The sequence below is a fragment of the Phocoena phocoena genome, chromosome 1 (genome assembly GCF_963924675.1).
Source record: "Phocoena phocoena chromosome 1, mPhoPho1.1, whole genome shotgun sequence".
Lineage (NCBI taxonomy): Eukaryota > Metazoa > Chordata > Mammalia > Artiodactyla > Phocoenidae > Phocoena > Phocoena phocoena.
This window is the reverse complement of record NC_089219.1, coordinates 24,801,971-24,818,637: the sequence shown is the minus strand read 5'-3', so window position 1 is coordinate 24,818,637 and position 16,667 is coordinate 24,801,971. Positions and strand designations below refer to the sequence as shown.

General features: G+C 42.2%; 1 protein-coding gene across 2 annotated transcripts in view; it reads right to left on the bottom strand.

Moving 5' to 3' along the window:
* Nucleotides 1-576: 576 nt before the first annotated feature.
* The window catches only part of ZCCHC17 (zinc finger CCHC-type containing 17), a 55,267-nt gene continuing 39,176 nt past the window's right edge, over nt 577-16,667 (bottom strand). For both annotated transcript variants that reach the window (XM_065879865.1, XM_065879860.1), the window contains exon 8: nt 577-1,481. In XM_065879865.1, coding sequence (XP_065735937.1) covers nt 1,320-1,481 — 162 coding nt within the window. In that variant the 3' untranslated portion in view covers nt 577-1,319. The remainder of the gene's footprint in view (nt 1,482-16,667) is intronic.

Sequence of the window (16,667 nt, the reverse complement as noted above, 5' to 3'; positions counted from 1 at the left end):
GCGGATCACCTTACACGTACAAAAAATAAAACAGCTGTACCTACAACTTCCCTTTACACTGTCCCCTCCCTATGGCCAAATGAGCTAGTCCAATCTGGAATAATCACTCAGTGGCGGGGCTTCTGAACTGTCACCTCAGGTCCATCCTGCACTGAATGCCTTTGGGTCTGGACAGTTGCTCTTCTCTGTGGAATGCTGTGGTCTCTCTCTTTCCAGAACACAGGCTTAGGACACAGGATCCAGGCTTGTGCCAGTGGTAGTGGGAGAAAATGCCCACTGGCGAAGATGACTGCTGAGCATCTGCCTATGTGCTAGGCCATTACTCATGGTTCAAATTCTTACTGGTTCTCTAATCAGCCCTGGGGGAGAGGTCATCTGGTCATTACAGAAGTGAGGGCTTATAAGTGATCTAAGAAGGCTGTGACTTGCTAGTGCCTCTGGCGCTGTACCTTAGCTGGGCGGCTCTCCAAGGTCTAAGGTAACATGTTAAATGTTTTTCTGTCACCTAATGCAGCCTCAGTGACTTTTAAGTCTGTAAGTTACAGGAAGAGGGATTATACCAATAAGGACTCTCAGTAAGTTTAAAACCAAGCACACTTCCATTTAGGGCCAGGAATTTAAGCAGAGACCTGAAATGGAACCAACTGACTCACACTGTAGTAAATAAAAGTAAAGCAATGATCTTGGCTTGAGCTGTCTGGTTCAGTGATTGGGCGGAACGTCACACACAAGCTCAGTCACTGCAAACAATGGTTTTCTGGCTGTGACCACTGGCTGTCACTTCTAACATAGGAGAATCATGTTAGGGGGAATGGAAAAAGTGAGCACCACTTCTTACCATGTTCTCCCTAGTACTGCCAGTCTCCCTCTGCCCCTGTGTTGGATGCAGCAGAGATCACCCATCAATCAGCCCAAGGAAGGCCAACAGGGAGGGGCCAATCACTCTGTTCTCCAACTACAGCCAGACTCGCCTCCACAGCAGTACCTGTGGCTCTAGCCTGGGCTCTGGCTCTGGCAGTGGCAGCTGGAAGAGGGTAATAGGACCTTCTGCTGAATGAAGGAAGTTGGGTGAATGAATGGGTCAGCTGCAGGGGTCACTTGCAAAGGGACTGGAGTGATAAGAAAACAACTCATTCAGGCAGATACTTTTGATATCTCCCAAACCTGCCCGTGGCAGGAGGGGAAGCCATCTCCCATGGGAGAGAAGTCAACGGGGTGGAAGGCCATATTCTCACTACTGAGTCTTTCCAGGAGCCAGCGCTTCAAGGCACAAGGCTCCTGGTTCCTTCTCTCCACCACCCCCTCCACTCTTTCCACTCTCACTCCTTGTGCTTCTTCTTGTGCTTCTTCTTCTTTTTCTTCTTCTTTGCTGCCTTGCTGTCTTTTGACGTGTGCCTTGCCCTCTTGCCTGTATCACTCTCAGAGTCTGAGCTGTCAGAGTCAGATGACTTCCTGTCTCTATGTTTCTTTTTCTTCTTTTCCTAAAAAAAATAAATGAATAAAATAAAAACTCAACATTGTATGTGTATATTTGCTTTAAAAAACCATGGCCTGTAATCATTAGGGGATAACTTAATAGATTAAAAAACAATTAGGGCTTCCCTGGGGGCGCCAGTGGTTGGGAATCCGCCTGCCAATGCAGGGGACACAGGTTCAAGCCCTGGTCCGGGAAGATCCCACATGCCGCGGAGCAACGAAGCCCGTGTGCCACAACTACTGAAACCCGCGTGCCTACAGCCCACGAGCCGCAGCTGGAGAAAGCCCACACGCAGCAACGGGGACACAATGCAGCCAAAAATAAATAAAAAAAACATTAATTAAAAAAAAATTATATCTTTAAGTACTAACAAGAAAAAATGCTCAAAATGAGCGAAAAAGGATCAAGTCATAACACAGTATGTATTCTAGGTTCCAGGGTATGTAACAATATATGTGTGTATGTTTATACACACACACACACATGCATGCATACCATATGTATTATATATATTTACATATATAAATTACAATATTTAGTACATTAAATCATAATATAATATGTATATTTAACATACCTGTATATATTTAAAATACACAGAAAACAATGGAAAGGACACAAACAGTCACAAGTGTTACCTCAGGAATGAACTGTATACAGGGAAGCTGAGGTCTTCCGCTGTCCTTTTTCATTTTTTTTTAAACAAGCATTTATACTTTTTTTCTCTTTTTTCAGCCGTGCCACGCGGATTGAGGGATCTTAGTTCCCCGACCAGGGATTGAACCCGGGCCGTGGCAGTGAAAGCGTTGAGTCCTAACCACTGGACCGCCAGAGAATTCCCTATTACTTTCATTTTTAAAAAGCACAGGATATTAAAGCTGAAAGGAGTCCTTAGAGATCACCTAGTCTGACTAGAGACAGTACTTCACATGCCCAAGAATATGAGAGTAATGGATTTAGGACTCCTGACTCCCAGTCTGGTTTCTATTAGACCCTGCTGCCAGGGAAAATAACCGCCATCAATTAATAAGGCCCCACCTGCTGCCCTTCAATATTTACCATCTCTAAGTTTCGCAACCAACCTTACAAGAGTATACTGATAAAGAAAAAAGCTCAGAAAGAACTTTCTCAACACTTCCCACCACACTGCGCCACCAAATTAACAGCATAAACGCACACAGAGGCTGAGACCCTGATCCCCAGGCTTCTGTAGGGTACTTGGAGCAGTTTGTAAGCACTGAATAAACCTTTTCATTGAATTGCAAATATGTATATTGCCTTGGTAAGGTTTCTAAGAAGGAGAGACTATGGGAGGCGAAAGTGAGAGTAGAAGAGGGCAAGGCTCCTGCTCCTCCTATTAGGCTTCCATCCAGCATCCGGAGACTGTAAGTCTGCCTGATAGACTAGGTCTTGGGAGCTGGCTGTGAGAAATGGTGGACAAAACACAGAACCAGGTGTTAGACCCAGACATGAGTTCTGGCTCGGCCATTTACTATTACTCTTCTGTAACCCTGGGCAAGTCATTTCACCTCACTGAGGCCTAGTCTCCTCAAATGTAAAACAGAGATAAGAACAGCACCTATGTCACATGGTGGTGAAGAGATAGTATCTGTGGCTGGAGAAGTTGAAAACCACTTGCCCCAGATCACACAGGCAGGGTTGGGATCTGCATGTAGATCATATGACTGGAAATCTCCTGAGTTTTCCTTGATTGCACATGGCCCCTCTTCCTGTATAGTGATGGGAGGCCTCACGGTATATGGTGGTCAGAACAACAGTTTTGGAATAAGATAGAATTAAGTTCAGGGACTTTCCTTGTGGCACAGTGGTTAAGAATCCGCCTGCCAATGCAGGGGACGTGGGTTCGATCCCTGGTCCAGGAAGATCCCACATGCTGCGGAGCAGCTAAGCCCATGTGCTGCAACTATTGAGCCTGTGCTCTAGAGCCCACGAGCCACAACTACTGAGCCCATGCGCCACAACTACTGAAGCCCGTGCACCTAGAGCCTGTGCTCTGCAACGAGAAGCCACCCCAGTGAGTAGCCCATGCACCGCAATGAAGAGTAGCCCCCACTCGCCGCAACTAGAGAAAGCCCACACGCAGCAACAAAGACCCAACGCAGCCAAAAATAAATTTAAAAAATTAAAAAAAAAAGAATTAAGTTCAAATTCCAACTCTGCCACTTACTAACTATGTGATTTAGAACAAAAGACCTAACCTTTTTTTTTTCTTTTTTGGCCCGCGCTGGGTGGCATGTGGGATCTTACTTGTCCAACCAGGGATCAAACCGGCGCCCCCTGCATTGGAAGCACAGAGTCTTAACCACTGGACCACCAAGGAAGTCCCAAGATTTAACTTTTTTGAACCTCAGTTTTCTTTTCAGTAAATTACAAATAATAAATACCTACTTCAAAGGATGCTATGAGGACTAAACATGGTAAGTACTAACTATAGTGCCTGATACATGGTAGGAACTCAGTGGTAGCTAGAAGTATTGTATTATTCTCTTATTTCAGAGAACTCCCAGAATGTTCTGACAATGTGGCCAAGTATCTACAGCAGATGAGTCAAAGTTCTAAGAGAAGATTAAACCAAAATTCTTTCTTGGAGTCTCCAGTGGAGTAGAGAGAGGGGAAGCTTCCCAGGCCCAAGTTATCAAGCTGTAGGAACCATGGCTGGGAGAAGTTGAGAGTCGGCAAATCCATGGTTTGGCTTATGGTGTTGCAATTTCCTAGATGGCAAGATAATGGAAGTCAATCACAGGCTACATGGGCTTGGCAGCCTCACCAGTCTCTGCCCCTTAGGTAGGACAGAGTCCTGGGAAAGTAAACAAGCAGATGCAGAGTCTGGCACCAATTCCCCTAAGACTGGCCCAGCCTGGATACATAAATGAGAAAGGAAAGTAATAATACTTCCTTACAAACAAAGAGCACTTTAGTTTATCAAACTTTCTGCATCTCATATCTTGTAATAATAATCTGGTAAGGTCAGAAGTCAGGAATTATTATTGCTATTTTACAGAGGTGAAAACTGCAACTCAAAGAAGTGACCAAAGACAAGACAAGAATGTTACACTTTCTAACTCAGAGTTTGGCATTATTTCCACTTTCTCAATGATACAGGCTCAGAAGGAGGAAAGAGAAAAGCAAATCACTAGAGAACCCTGGCAAGCTAGAACGTTGACTCTAGGTAGCAAGGAGGACTTGGGGAGATGGCTTTCTAGACCTCAATCTTGATGTAAAAGCTCTTTTGCAACCCGAATAAAGAAAATCTAGTTTTCCAGCAGGTGGCATCATTTTCATTTTGTCTCTAACCTTGAGCTAGAGAACAAAAATTACTTCGTATGTTGTAGTTCAAGAGGAAAGTTGGGAGTTGGAGTAGAGGTGAAGTTGGAAAGTCAGAGGTGAAGCTGGCTTCTGGTCCCTTGGCTACATTCTGGGGAAGAGGAGCATAAGGTAAAGGGTAATGACCCAGAAGTGGGAGCTCATAGTAGACAGGCCGGAGGGGCAGAGGAAAGAAGCCATTGCTCAAAACCTCTCTCTGAGAAGCACATATCCTGTGCTACAGCAGCTAGCCCATCCACTTTCTCTATAGTTCTAAAAAAAAGGTTAGCAGCAGCCCAGCGTAAACTGAGAAAGGGGAGTAACAGCAGTTAACACTTATTGAGTACCTAATTTTCTAGATGCTGGGCTGGGCACTTTGCACACATACCCCATGACCTTCAAAACAAATCTATTAAGTGGGCATAATAATCTCTATATTTTCAGGAAAGAAAATTATAACTTCAGAGAGGTTTACTGAGATAAAGTAACTTGCCCAAATGGTAGAACCTGGATTTGACTCAGGCTGGGCCCCAAATTAGATGTTCTTTTTAGCTCTGTGTGTTAAAGCCAGCACCTAACTTAGCATTTTCTAGCCCAAAGGCACTGATCTAGCCAGAAATCAAGCAAGCAATCAAGCATTTATTCTGTTTCATTCATTCTTAAGAATTATTCTTGAGAAAGCACTGATTATTTATTCTCTTATTCTTGAGAAGTGATTGATTCTCAAGAGATAATTTGATTCTCAAACTGATTCTCTAGGGTTAATTTTTATAAAGTAGGATAGAGGGTGATTCCTGGTTAGAATTTGCTTATAAGCACCAGTTTATCATAGCTTGGAAAGGGTAAGACCAGAGGGAGAAGGTTATTAATCAACTCACAAGTATTTACTTAACTTTACTACCTATAAAGCATTTTAGAGAGCCATAGTTACATACAGTGTCGCTTAGGAGATAAGAACAGATTTTTAATAGAATTCAGACAAATACAGAGTACCTACTAGTGCAAAGCCATAGTTGCATGCAAAGTAAACACATTCAGTAGCTCAGGAGTGGTGACTGGCACCATTCCTCCAAACCTGAGCCAACCTCAATAAACAAGGGAAAGAATAACTCCCAATAACCATACAGTACACTCATTCAACAAATATTTGTTGAGTACCTTCTAAGAGCCAGTAATATCTATTAACTAATTTGTCTCTTATAGTACTTGAATGACATTAGAAATCAGGGAACAGAAGCCTTCAAGGGATACACTAATCAAGGAGAAAGATTAATTAAGATACTAGGCAGTCCATGGAAGTGATGTAAGAAAAGTACAAACAACATGCCATGGACATACAAGGGAAAGAAATCAATTATGTCTGAGGAATTTGAGGATGGCCTCATGAAGGATATGTAATGTGTTGTGCTTTTGAAGGATGAACATGGCTTTGGCAGGTGGAGTAGTGGTAGTAGTGCTGACGGAAGAAGGGAACTGAGGGCCTTCCAGCCAGATGGAAGATGGAATGAAGGAAATGCCTGAAAGATCCTGTGTGGCATACTTACCTTGTACTGGATCCCATCCCTTCTTTCCTACTCAAAGACATAGGTCCAGGAATTGTCCCCTCTCTCCTGCATCAATTTGTCCTTCTTTAATAGCTCATTCTCCAAAATAAACAAATGTGCTATAATAGTTCCCATTTTGAAAAAAAAAACAACCCTCCTAAACAATTTTAACCAGGTTGTCAACCCACCACTCTACTGAAACAGCTCTTGTCAAAGTTACCAATGATCTCCACATGGCCAAATTTATGGTCAGTTCTTAGGCCTCATTTACTTGATCATGTGGATTACTATCTATTAACTAGCTTGCTACTTCCACTTTTGCCTTCTAACCATCTAATTTCCATACAGTAGCCAGAATAATTCTCTTAAAAGATAAGTCAGATCATGTCATCCCTCTAGTAAAATGCCTAATGACATCCATCTCACTCTAAGTGAAAGCTGAAGTCCTCAGATTCTCCTATAAGGCCCTGGTTTCCTCTAACTCATTCACTTCCTCCAGCTACACTGACCTCCTTACTGTTCCTTAAACATGCCAAGCTCATTCCCAATATCTAACTATTGTACTTGTTGAAATGTTCTCTCACCACTTATCTGAGTAGCTTGCTTTCTCACTTCCTTCAAAGATCCACTCTAATGATGCTTTATGAGAAAAGTCTGCCCTTACCATCCTATCTAGAATGGCAAGTAAGCTATCCCTTTACCCCTATTCTAGTACTCCCTAGCTCTCATTACCAAATTGATTTTTCTCCATAGCACTTTTCAGTACTTGAAATATTAGTATTATTTTACATTTATTTACTAGTTCGTTGTCTGTGACTCCCATTAGAAAGTAAGTGCCATGAAGACTGGAATTTTCCTGTTTTGTTCACTATTGTTGCTGCAATGACTAGAACAGAACTTGGCACACAACAGAAATTCTTTTAATGAATGAGGTTGGAGTACAGTGTGTGAGGGAAAGGACTGGTGAGAGATGATGCTGGGATGTTGGACAGATTGTGAAGAGTCTTAAAGGAACTCAGACTTTATTCCATAGAAGAAGGAGAATCCTGAAGGCTTTCGAGCAGAATACACTGGACAACTCTCTGTGCTCCAGCAGAACAGGCCCAGGACTGGCAACCTCTCTCTCAGATAGGCACCAGAAGTTCTCTGGAGAACAGAACAGAGCCAGCACTGCAGCCAAGGGGATGACATTCCTATTTCTGTTCTTCTAAATATAGTACAGCAGAGAGTAAATATAGTAGCCATATGAAAAGAAGAAAATTATATTCTGGATCAAATATAGCTAAACTTCATTACAATAAGTCAGCAGCCTGATGCCCAAAGCAGATGCTTCCTCATAATATAGCCTGATTCAGAAAGACCCATGATGGCATATAAGTGAAAGAGGCTAGCAAAGCACACACCACAGGTTCATGAAAGATTATCCAGGGCTTCACTACAAAAACCTTTATTCCTATTTTATCAGCCTCTTCATAGCCCATTTCCATTTGCAACACACAGCTTCCTCCTGTTCTAATTATGCCCAACAAAAATAACTTATAATTTTCAGACACTGGGATGAAAACCGTCATGGTACTGAATAGGTATTGCATAGAACTAAACCAATACGTACTAGATTTTTGGACAAGGACATGCATTCAATTCATGTATGTTTGATAAAAAAGAGGTTCAGGGATAGAAAGATCTCTTACTCCTGCCCCTACTCACCGGCAGCAGCAGGAGTCAGTCCCTATTACTCTCCAAACTGAGGGTAGGCCTCACTGAGTGAAAGAACCCGAGGAGTTACACATGGCACATATGATGGAGTCTATCAATTCAAAGGTGCATGCCTATATGTGCAAGGCACTATTTGAAACAGGTGACACCCTTTCTTTATCCTGGCCATTTCCTGATTTCCCAACATGCCTAGCACCTTCTCCTGTCTTAGAGACTTTACATTAGACATTCTCTTCTACCAGACTACAGAAAGAAGTGGGACAATGAAGCAGTCTTGTAAAGAAGCAGAGATGAGAACCCAGTAGACTGTTTTTGACTTTCTGGTTCTAATTCTGGATGGCCCAGAGCCAACTAGTGCTGGAACAGGTGTACAAATCTGCCACTCTCACACACTCCAAAATATCCATCTCAGGTAGAAGTTTTTACTGATAAGGAAAGCCAGCCTCCTGTTGGAATCAAAGATTTAGATGAGAGAAAGAAAAAGGAGGCCTGGAAACTTGATTTATGGTTGTGAACAAAAACAGATCAATAGACAGCATATTCCTAGAGCACTTCACTTTATCAGCTCGGTGAAATACATTTAAGGAATACAAATTCACGTAAAACAAATAAATGAAACACATTTGAAAATTAAAAAAAAAAATCAAGAGATAACATCAGATGATTACTAAGGGTAGCTGGTAACAGAGCAAAAACTGGCCCAAAAGTGATCTTATAAGACCTGATAAGTCAATCACCTAACACAATGCACAAAAGAAAAGTATGAGGCGCACTCAATACATAGTTGTTGAGTAAATAAATAATTGAAGAGCTAAATGAATTAACGGTAGAAGTGTGGTATAGAAAAGAATATTGGGTTAGTAATCTAAAGAACTGGGTTCTTATTTCAGCACTATCTCTTATAGTTGTGTGACTTCAGGTGAGACAATTTCTCTTAATCTCCATTTTCCCAAGGTGTAAAATGGTGGGATAATAATGCCTACTCTGGCTACCACACAGGATTGCGTAAGGATAAAACAAAATAAAAAATGAAGATATTTTGAGGCTTCCCTGGCGGTCCAGTGGTTAAGACTCCACGCTTCCACTGCAGGGGGCATGGGTTCGATCCCTGGTCGGGGAACTAAGATCCTACATGCTGTGCAGCTTGGCCAAAAAAAAAAAAAAGAAGATATTTTAGGAACTGTAAGTACTAAACAAATATAAGGCATAAAAGATAATAAAGCGATTAATGACAAGGTGAAAAGACAATGACACTAGATGATATCTTGGTAGAAACAATGGGCATCAAGGGGGAAGTTTTTACAGTTTCAGCTCCCTGGAGCACTATTTTTTTTTTTTTTTTTTTTTTTTTTTTTTGCGGTACGTGGGCCTCTCACTGCTGTGGCCTCTCCCGTTACGGAGCACAGGCTCCAGACGCGCAGGCTCAGCGGCCATGGCTCACGGGCCCAGCCGCTCCGCGGCATGTGGGATCTTCCCAGACCAGGGCACGAACCCGTGTCCCCTGCATCGGCAGGCGGACCCTCAACCACTGCGCCACCAGGGAAGCCCCCTGGAGCACTTTTTAATCAAAGAGGACTCATGAGTTAGGAGTTCATATACATAAAGGTACTTTAAAAATAATAAGATATGATGATTATTACTGCCATTGTTCATCAGACCATTTCTCTACTAAGTGAAGAGCAACAGAGGGTAGGATAATGAGTTGACTAAGCAGGTCATAAAAGCGCCTCATACCTAGCAGATCCTTAATAATTATTTTGGCGAACTGAAATACACATCTCAAAGCAGCTTTAGAAGCAAAGCAATAACTAGCTGCACCAGGTGTATTAAGCAATACAAAAACAACCAAAGACTGGGGCTTCCCTGGTGGCGCAGTGGTTGAGAGTCCGCCTGCCGATGCAGGGGACACGGGTTCGTGCCCCGGTCTGGGAAGATCCCACATGCCGCGGAGCGGCTGGGCCCGTGAGCCATGGCCGCTGAGCCTGCGCGTCCGGAGCCTGTCCTCCGCAACGGGAGAGGCCACAACAGTGAGAGGCCCGCGTAACGCATAAAAAAAAAAAAAAAAAAAAAAAAAAAAAAAAAACAACCAAAGACCCACAGAAGTAAGATATCCACAGAACCACTTCAGGAATCCGATAAATACCATTTAACCCCTAAAAGGTTAAAAAAGAATGAAAAACTCCTGGAACATACACATAGAATCACAGTTAAAAATCTAGCTCTACTAAACAAGTAAAATTGCCTGTTTGGAAACATGATCTTACATGTAGAAAATCTTAAAGATTCCACAAAAAAGCTGTTAGAACTAATCAGTGAATTCAGAAAAGTTGCAGGATACAAAATCAACACACAAGAATCAGTTGTATTTCTATATACTGGCAGTTAGCAATCTGAAAAGAAAATTAAGAAAACAATTCCATAGCATCAAAACAATTCCATAGCATCAAAGAGAATAAAATATTTAGGAATAAACTTAACCAAGGAGGCAAAAATACTTGTACACTGAAAACTACAAAACAATGCTGAAAGAAATTAAAGACAACACAAATATATGGAAAAACATCAATGTTCATGGATTGGGAGACTTAATATGGTTAAGACGTCAATACTACACAAAGTAATCTACAGATTTGATGCAACCCTTCCAAAATCCCAATGACATTTTTTGCAAAATTAGAAAATTTCATCCTAAAATTCATATGGAATCTCAAGGGACCCCCAAAGAGCCAAAATAACTTGAAAAAGAACAATGTTGGAGGACTCACATTTCTTGATTTCAAAACTTACTATGAAGTTAGAGCATTCAAAACAGTGTGGCTCTAGCAAAAAGACAGACATATGGACCAATGGAACGGAATGAAGAGTCAGAAATAAACCCTCATGTGTACAGTCAAATGGCTTTTGAAAAGGATGCCAAGACCATTCAATGGAGAAAGGACAGTCTTTTCAACAAATGGTGCTGGGGATACTGGATATCTGCATGCAAAAATGTGAGGTTGCAACCTTCCTTTACACCATGTTAAAACAAACAAACAGCAACAATAAAAAACCCTCAAAAAATGGATCAAAGATCTAAATGTAAGAGTTAAAGCTATAAAACTTTTAGAAGAGAACAGAAGGAAAAAGCTTCATGACGTTAGATTTGGCAATGATTTCTTGAACATAACACCAAAAGTACAGGAAACAAAAGAAAAAAATACATAAGTTGGACTTCATCATGATGGAAAATGTCTGTACATTAAAAGACACTTTCATATACTTAGTATGTGAATACACTTAACACTCCTGAACTGTACTTAAAGATGGTTAAGACGGTAAGTTTTATGTGTTTGTTCACCACAGTTTTTTAAATGTAAATCTGAAAAACAAAAATAGAACACTACCAACAGAGTGAAAAGGCAATCCAAAGAATGGGAGAAAATATTTGCAAGTCATATATCTGATAAGAGATTGATATCTAGAATATATAAAGAACTTTTTGAACCCAGTGTCGGTACTTAAACCCAGTCTCTGACCACAAAGCCTCTTTCTTTTTTTTAACATCTTTATTGGAGTATAATTGCTTTACAATGGTGTGTTAGTTTCTGCTTTATAACGAAGTGAATCAGCTATACATATACATATATCCCCATATCTCCTCCCTCTTGCGTCTCCCTCCCATCTTCCCAATCCCACCCCTCTAGATGGGCACAAAGCACTGAGCTGATCTCCCTGTGCTATGCGGCTGCTTCCCACTAGCTATCTATTTTATATTTCGTAGTGTATATATGTCCATGCCACTCTCTCACTTCATCTCAGTTTACCCTTCCCCCTCCCCGTGTCCTCAAGTCCATTCTCTATGTCTGTGTCTTTATTCCTGTCCTGCCCCTAGGTTCTTCAGAAGCTTTTTTTTTTTTTAGATTCCATATATATGTATTAGCATATGGCATTTGCTTTTCTCTTTCTGACTTACTTCACTCTGTATGACAGTCTCTAGATCCATCCACCTCGCTACAAATAACTCAATTTCGTTTCTTTTTATGGCTGAGTAATATTCCATTGTATATACGTGCCACATCTTCTTTATCCATTAATCTGTTGATGGACACTTAGTTGCTTCCATGTCCTGGCTATTGTAAATAGAGCTGCAATGAACATTGTGGTACATGACTCTTTATGACTTATGGTTTTCTCAGGGTATTTGCCCAGCAGTGGGATTGCTGGGTCGATGGTAGTTCTATTTTTAGTTTTTTAAGGAACCTCCATACTGTTCTCCATAGTGGCTGTATCAATTTACATTCCCACCAACAGTGCAAGAGGGGCACTGTGCACCTCTTGCACAGTGATGATAAAGCCTCTGTTTTTAAGCAACAGCTACTAGTAGCTGACACGCACTGGGCTTTGCTGTATGCAGGCACTGTGCTCAGAGTTTTATGTGCATCTCCGCATCCTAACAACCTTATGAAGTAGATGCTTATTGTTCCCATTTTATAAAGGAAACAGATTCAGAGAAGTTTAGTAATTAGCCTAAGTTCCACAGTGAGGAGGTGACCCAACTGAGATTAGAAACCGGGCAGTCTGTCTCCACAGCCCAGGTTCTTAAGTACATCCTCTACTGCCCTCAGAAAAGCAATTCCTCAGCATCCACCTAATGTAATATTGCATAGCCACTGCAAATGAGCGTTTTAAGACTATGTGGTGGGCTTCCCTGGTGGCACAGTGGTTGAGAATCCTCCTGCCAATGCAGGGGACATGGGTTCGAGCCCTGGTCCAGGAAGATCCCACATGCCGCAGAGCAACTAAGCCCGTGCGCCACAACTACCGAGCCTGCACTCTAGAGCCTGCACCACAGCTACTGAAGTCCGCACGCCTAGAGCTCGTGCTCCACAAGAGAAGCCACTGCAATGAGAAGCCCGCGCACTGCAATGAAGAGTAGCCCCTGCTTGCTGTAACTAGAGAAAGCCTGTGTGCAGCAATGAAGACCCAACACAGCCAAAAATAATAAATAAATAAATAAATTTATTTTTAAAAAAAGACTGTGGCAAAAATGGAAAGATGACATGACAAAGTAAAAAACAGGAAACAAAATTATACATACATTTTAATTACATCTAGGTAAAACATGCATTTGAAAACAGCTAGAAGAAAATATGTGCCACAATAATATAGATTCTGGTAAAGTAGTAAGATTATGGGTTACCCTTCTTTTGTTTTATATTTAAATAATGAGGTAATATGGTGGAAGCTTCCCATTTCCCTCTTTAAATCAAGTCCTCAGACCTCTATGAAGAAGGCTAGTATCAAGAATAAAGATATTGTAAAGCCAAACCCTGTGTTCAAAAATAAACAATACTCAAACTATTATGCATAAAATAAGCTACAATGATACACCGTACCACACTGGTCCCCCAACCTTTTTGGCACCAGGGACCGGTTTTGTGGAAGACAATTTTTCCATGGAGGGTTGGGGGGATGGTTCAGTTGGTAGTGCGAGTGATGGGGAGCGGCAGATGAAGCTCCCCTCCCTCACTTCCTGCTGTGCGGCCCCAAGGGGCAGGTGGGGAGGACGGTTGGGGACCCCTGCTGTACAACACGAGGAAGAGAGCCAATATTTTATAATAACTATAAATGGAATACAACCTTAAAAAATGTAAACTACTATTTGCACACCTTTAATGTATATAATATTGTATATCAACCATTCTTCAATTTAAAAAAATTTTTTTAAAAAAAGCAATACTGGGGCTTCCCTGGTGGCACAGTGGTTGAGAGTCTGCCTGCCAATGCAGGGGACACGGGTTCGTGCCCCAGTCCGGGAAGATCCCACATTCCGCGGAGCAGCTGGGCCTGTGAGCCGTGGCTGCTGAGCCTGCGCGTCCAGAGCCTGTGCTCCGCAACGGGAGAGGCCACAACAGTGAGAGGCCCCCGTACCGCAAAAAAAGAAAAAAAAGAAAGCAATACGGCTTGCAGGGTTGGGGACAGTTGCCTCTGTGAGGGAGTTAGGCTAAACATGGCAATGTTGAAGGTTTGCAGAAGGCTTCTGGAAGGCAGCGCTTGAAGTAGGGGCCTTTGTTAATTTCTATTTCTTTGGTTCACAGGAGAACAGTACCAAATTAAAATAATATCCCCACTGCTCTAAATCAGTGTCTTCCAAGTGCCATTCATTCATATAATAGTGCCACAATTTTTATTCCGTGTATTTATAAACTGCTATTTTTTTACTTAAATTTTTTCTTAATATCTGAATTTTTGCTTTAAAAAGTCCTACTTAGGGCTTCCCTGGTGGCGCAGTGGTTGGGAGTCCGCCTGCTGATGCAGGGGACGTGGGTTCGTGCCCCGGTCTGGGAGGATCCCGCGTGCCGCGGAGCGGCTGGGCCCGTGAGCCATGGCGGCTGGGCCTGCGCGTCCGGAGCCTGTGCTCCGGAGCGGGAGAGGCCACAGTAGTGAGAGGCCCACGTACCGCAAAAAAAAAAAAAAAAAGTCCTACTTAAAAGGGAAACTTTATAACAGCACTATAAATAGAAAACTTGCAGCCCCTGTCTTAAGCAGAAGATAACTGTAAAAATAGATACATAAAAAAGACACAACAGGGACTTCCCTGGTGGTGCAGCAGTTAACACTCCACGCTCCCAATGCAGGGGGCCCGGGTTTGATCCCTGGTCGGGGAACTAGATCCCACATGCATGCCGCAACTAATAGTTCGCATGCCACAACTAAGGAGACCACCTGCCGCAACTAAGACCCGGTGCAACCAAATAAATAAATTTAAAAAAAGACACAACAATGTTTTAGCTAGATATAATTTACTGCCTGCTAAAGGCAGTACTTGAAGAGGACTAGGGTTAGACCGTTTGTTTTCACAGGAGGCAGTCTGGATTTTTTTTAAAGTACAATGGGAAATCACTGAAGGATCTTAAACAGGAAGAGACATGTTCTGATTGGATACGTTAACAACCCTTTCCTGGGAATTAAAAATAAATTTTTTAAAAAAAGAAAAAATGAGAAAAGACAGAAGAATTGAACAACTGAACAACAACATCACCCATTTTTACCTAATTGACAATAATAAAACACTATGCTCTACTGGAACCCCTGGGCACTGTTGGTAGGAATATGAAATGGTGCAGCTGCTGTGAAAAACTGTATGGTGGTTCCACAAAAAAAATTAAAACAGAATTACCATATGGGACTTCCCTGTGGTGCAGTGGTTAAAGAATCCGCCTGCCAATGCAGGGGACACGGGTTTGAGCCCTGGTCTGGGAAGATCCCACATGCCATGGAGCAACTAAGCCCGTGTGCCACAACTACTGAGCCTGCACTTTATAGCCCCCAAGCCACAACTACTGAGCCCGCACGCCTAGAGCCCGTGCTCTGCAACAAGAGAAGCCAAGCCCGCACACTACAACGAAGAGTAGCCCCCACTTGCCGCAACTAGAGAAGGCCTGTGCACAGCAATGAAGACCCAACACACCCAAAAAATGAATAAATAAAATAAACGAATAAATTAAAAAAAAATTACCATATGATCCAGCAACTCCACTTCTGGGTATATACCCCCCAAAATTGAAAGCAAGATCTCAAAGAAATATTTGTACAACTATGTTCACAGCAGCATTATTCACAAAAGCCAAAAGGTGGAAACAATCCTAGTATCAACAATGAATGAATGAATAAGCAAAATATGGTATATGCATACAATGGAATATTTTCAGTCTTAAAAAAGAAGGAAATTCTGACACATGCTATAACATGGATGAACCTTGAGGACATTATGCTAACTCAAGTAAGCCAGTCACAAAAAAACAAATACTATATAATTCTACTTTATAAGATACTTAGAGTAGTCTAAATCATACAGACAGAAAGTAGAATGGTGGTTATCAGGTGCTGGGAGAAAAGGAGAATGAAGAGTTATTGTTTAATGGGTATAGAGTTTCAGTTTTACAAAATGAAAAGGGTACTAGAGGGACTTCCCTGGTGACACAGTGGTTAAGAATCCGCCTGCCAATGCAGGAGACACGGGTTCGATCCCTGGTCTGGGAAGATCCCACATGCTGCGGAGCAACTAAGCCTGTGAGCCACAACTACTGAAGCCCACGCGCCTAGAGCTCGTGCTCCCCAACAAGAGAAGCCACCGCAATGAGAAGCCCGCGCACCACAACGAAGACCCAACGCAGCCAAAAAAAGGAAAAGAGTATTAGAGATGGATGGTGGTGATGATTGCACAACAATATGAATTTACTTAATGCCAAAGAACGGTACACTTAAAAACGGTTAAGATGGGGTAATTCCCTGGTGGTCCAGTGGTTAGGACTCCACACTCTCACTGCCGAGGGGGCGAGTTCAATCCCCGGTGGGTGAACTAAAATCCACAAGCTGTGCAGCACAGCCTCCCGCCAAAAAAAAAAAAAAAAGATTAAGACAGTAAAATTTATGTTACATATGTTTTACCACAATTAGAACAATAACAACACTATACCCAAAGGCTGCAGATTTTGGTTTCAGCACCTGGTGACCCATTCATTGAGACAGGGAGGAATATGAAGGGAGCAGCCTTGGGTAGGAGGAACATTGAAGAGTTTTGGAGTGTGCTAAGCTTGATGTCAACTCGACAATCAGATGGAGAT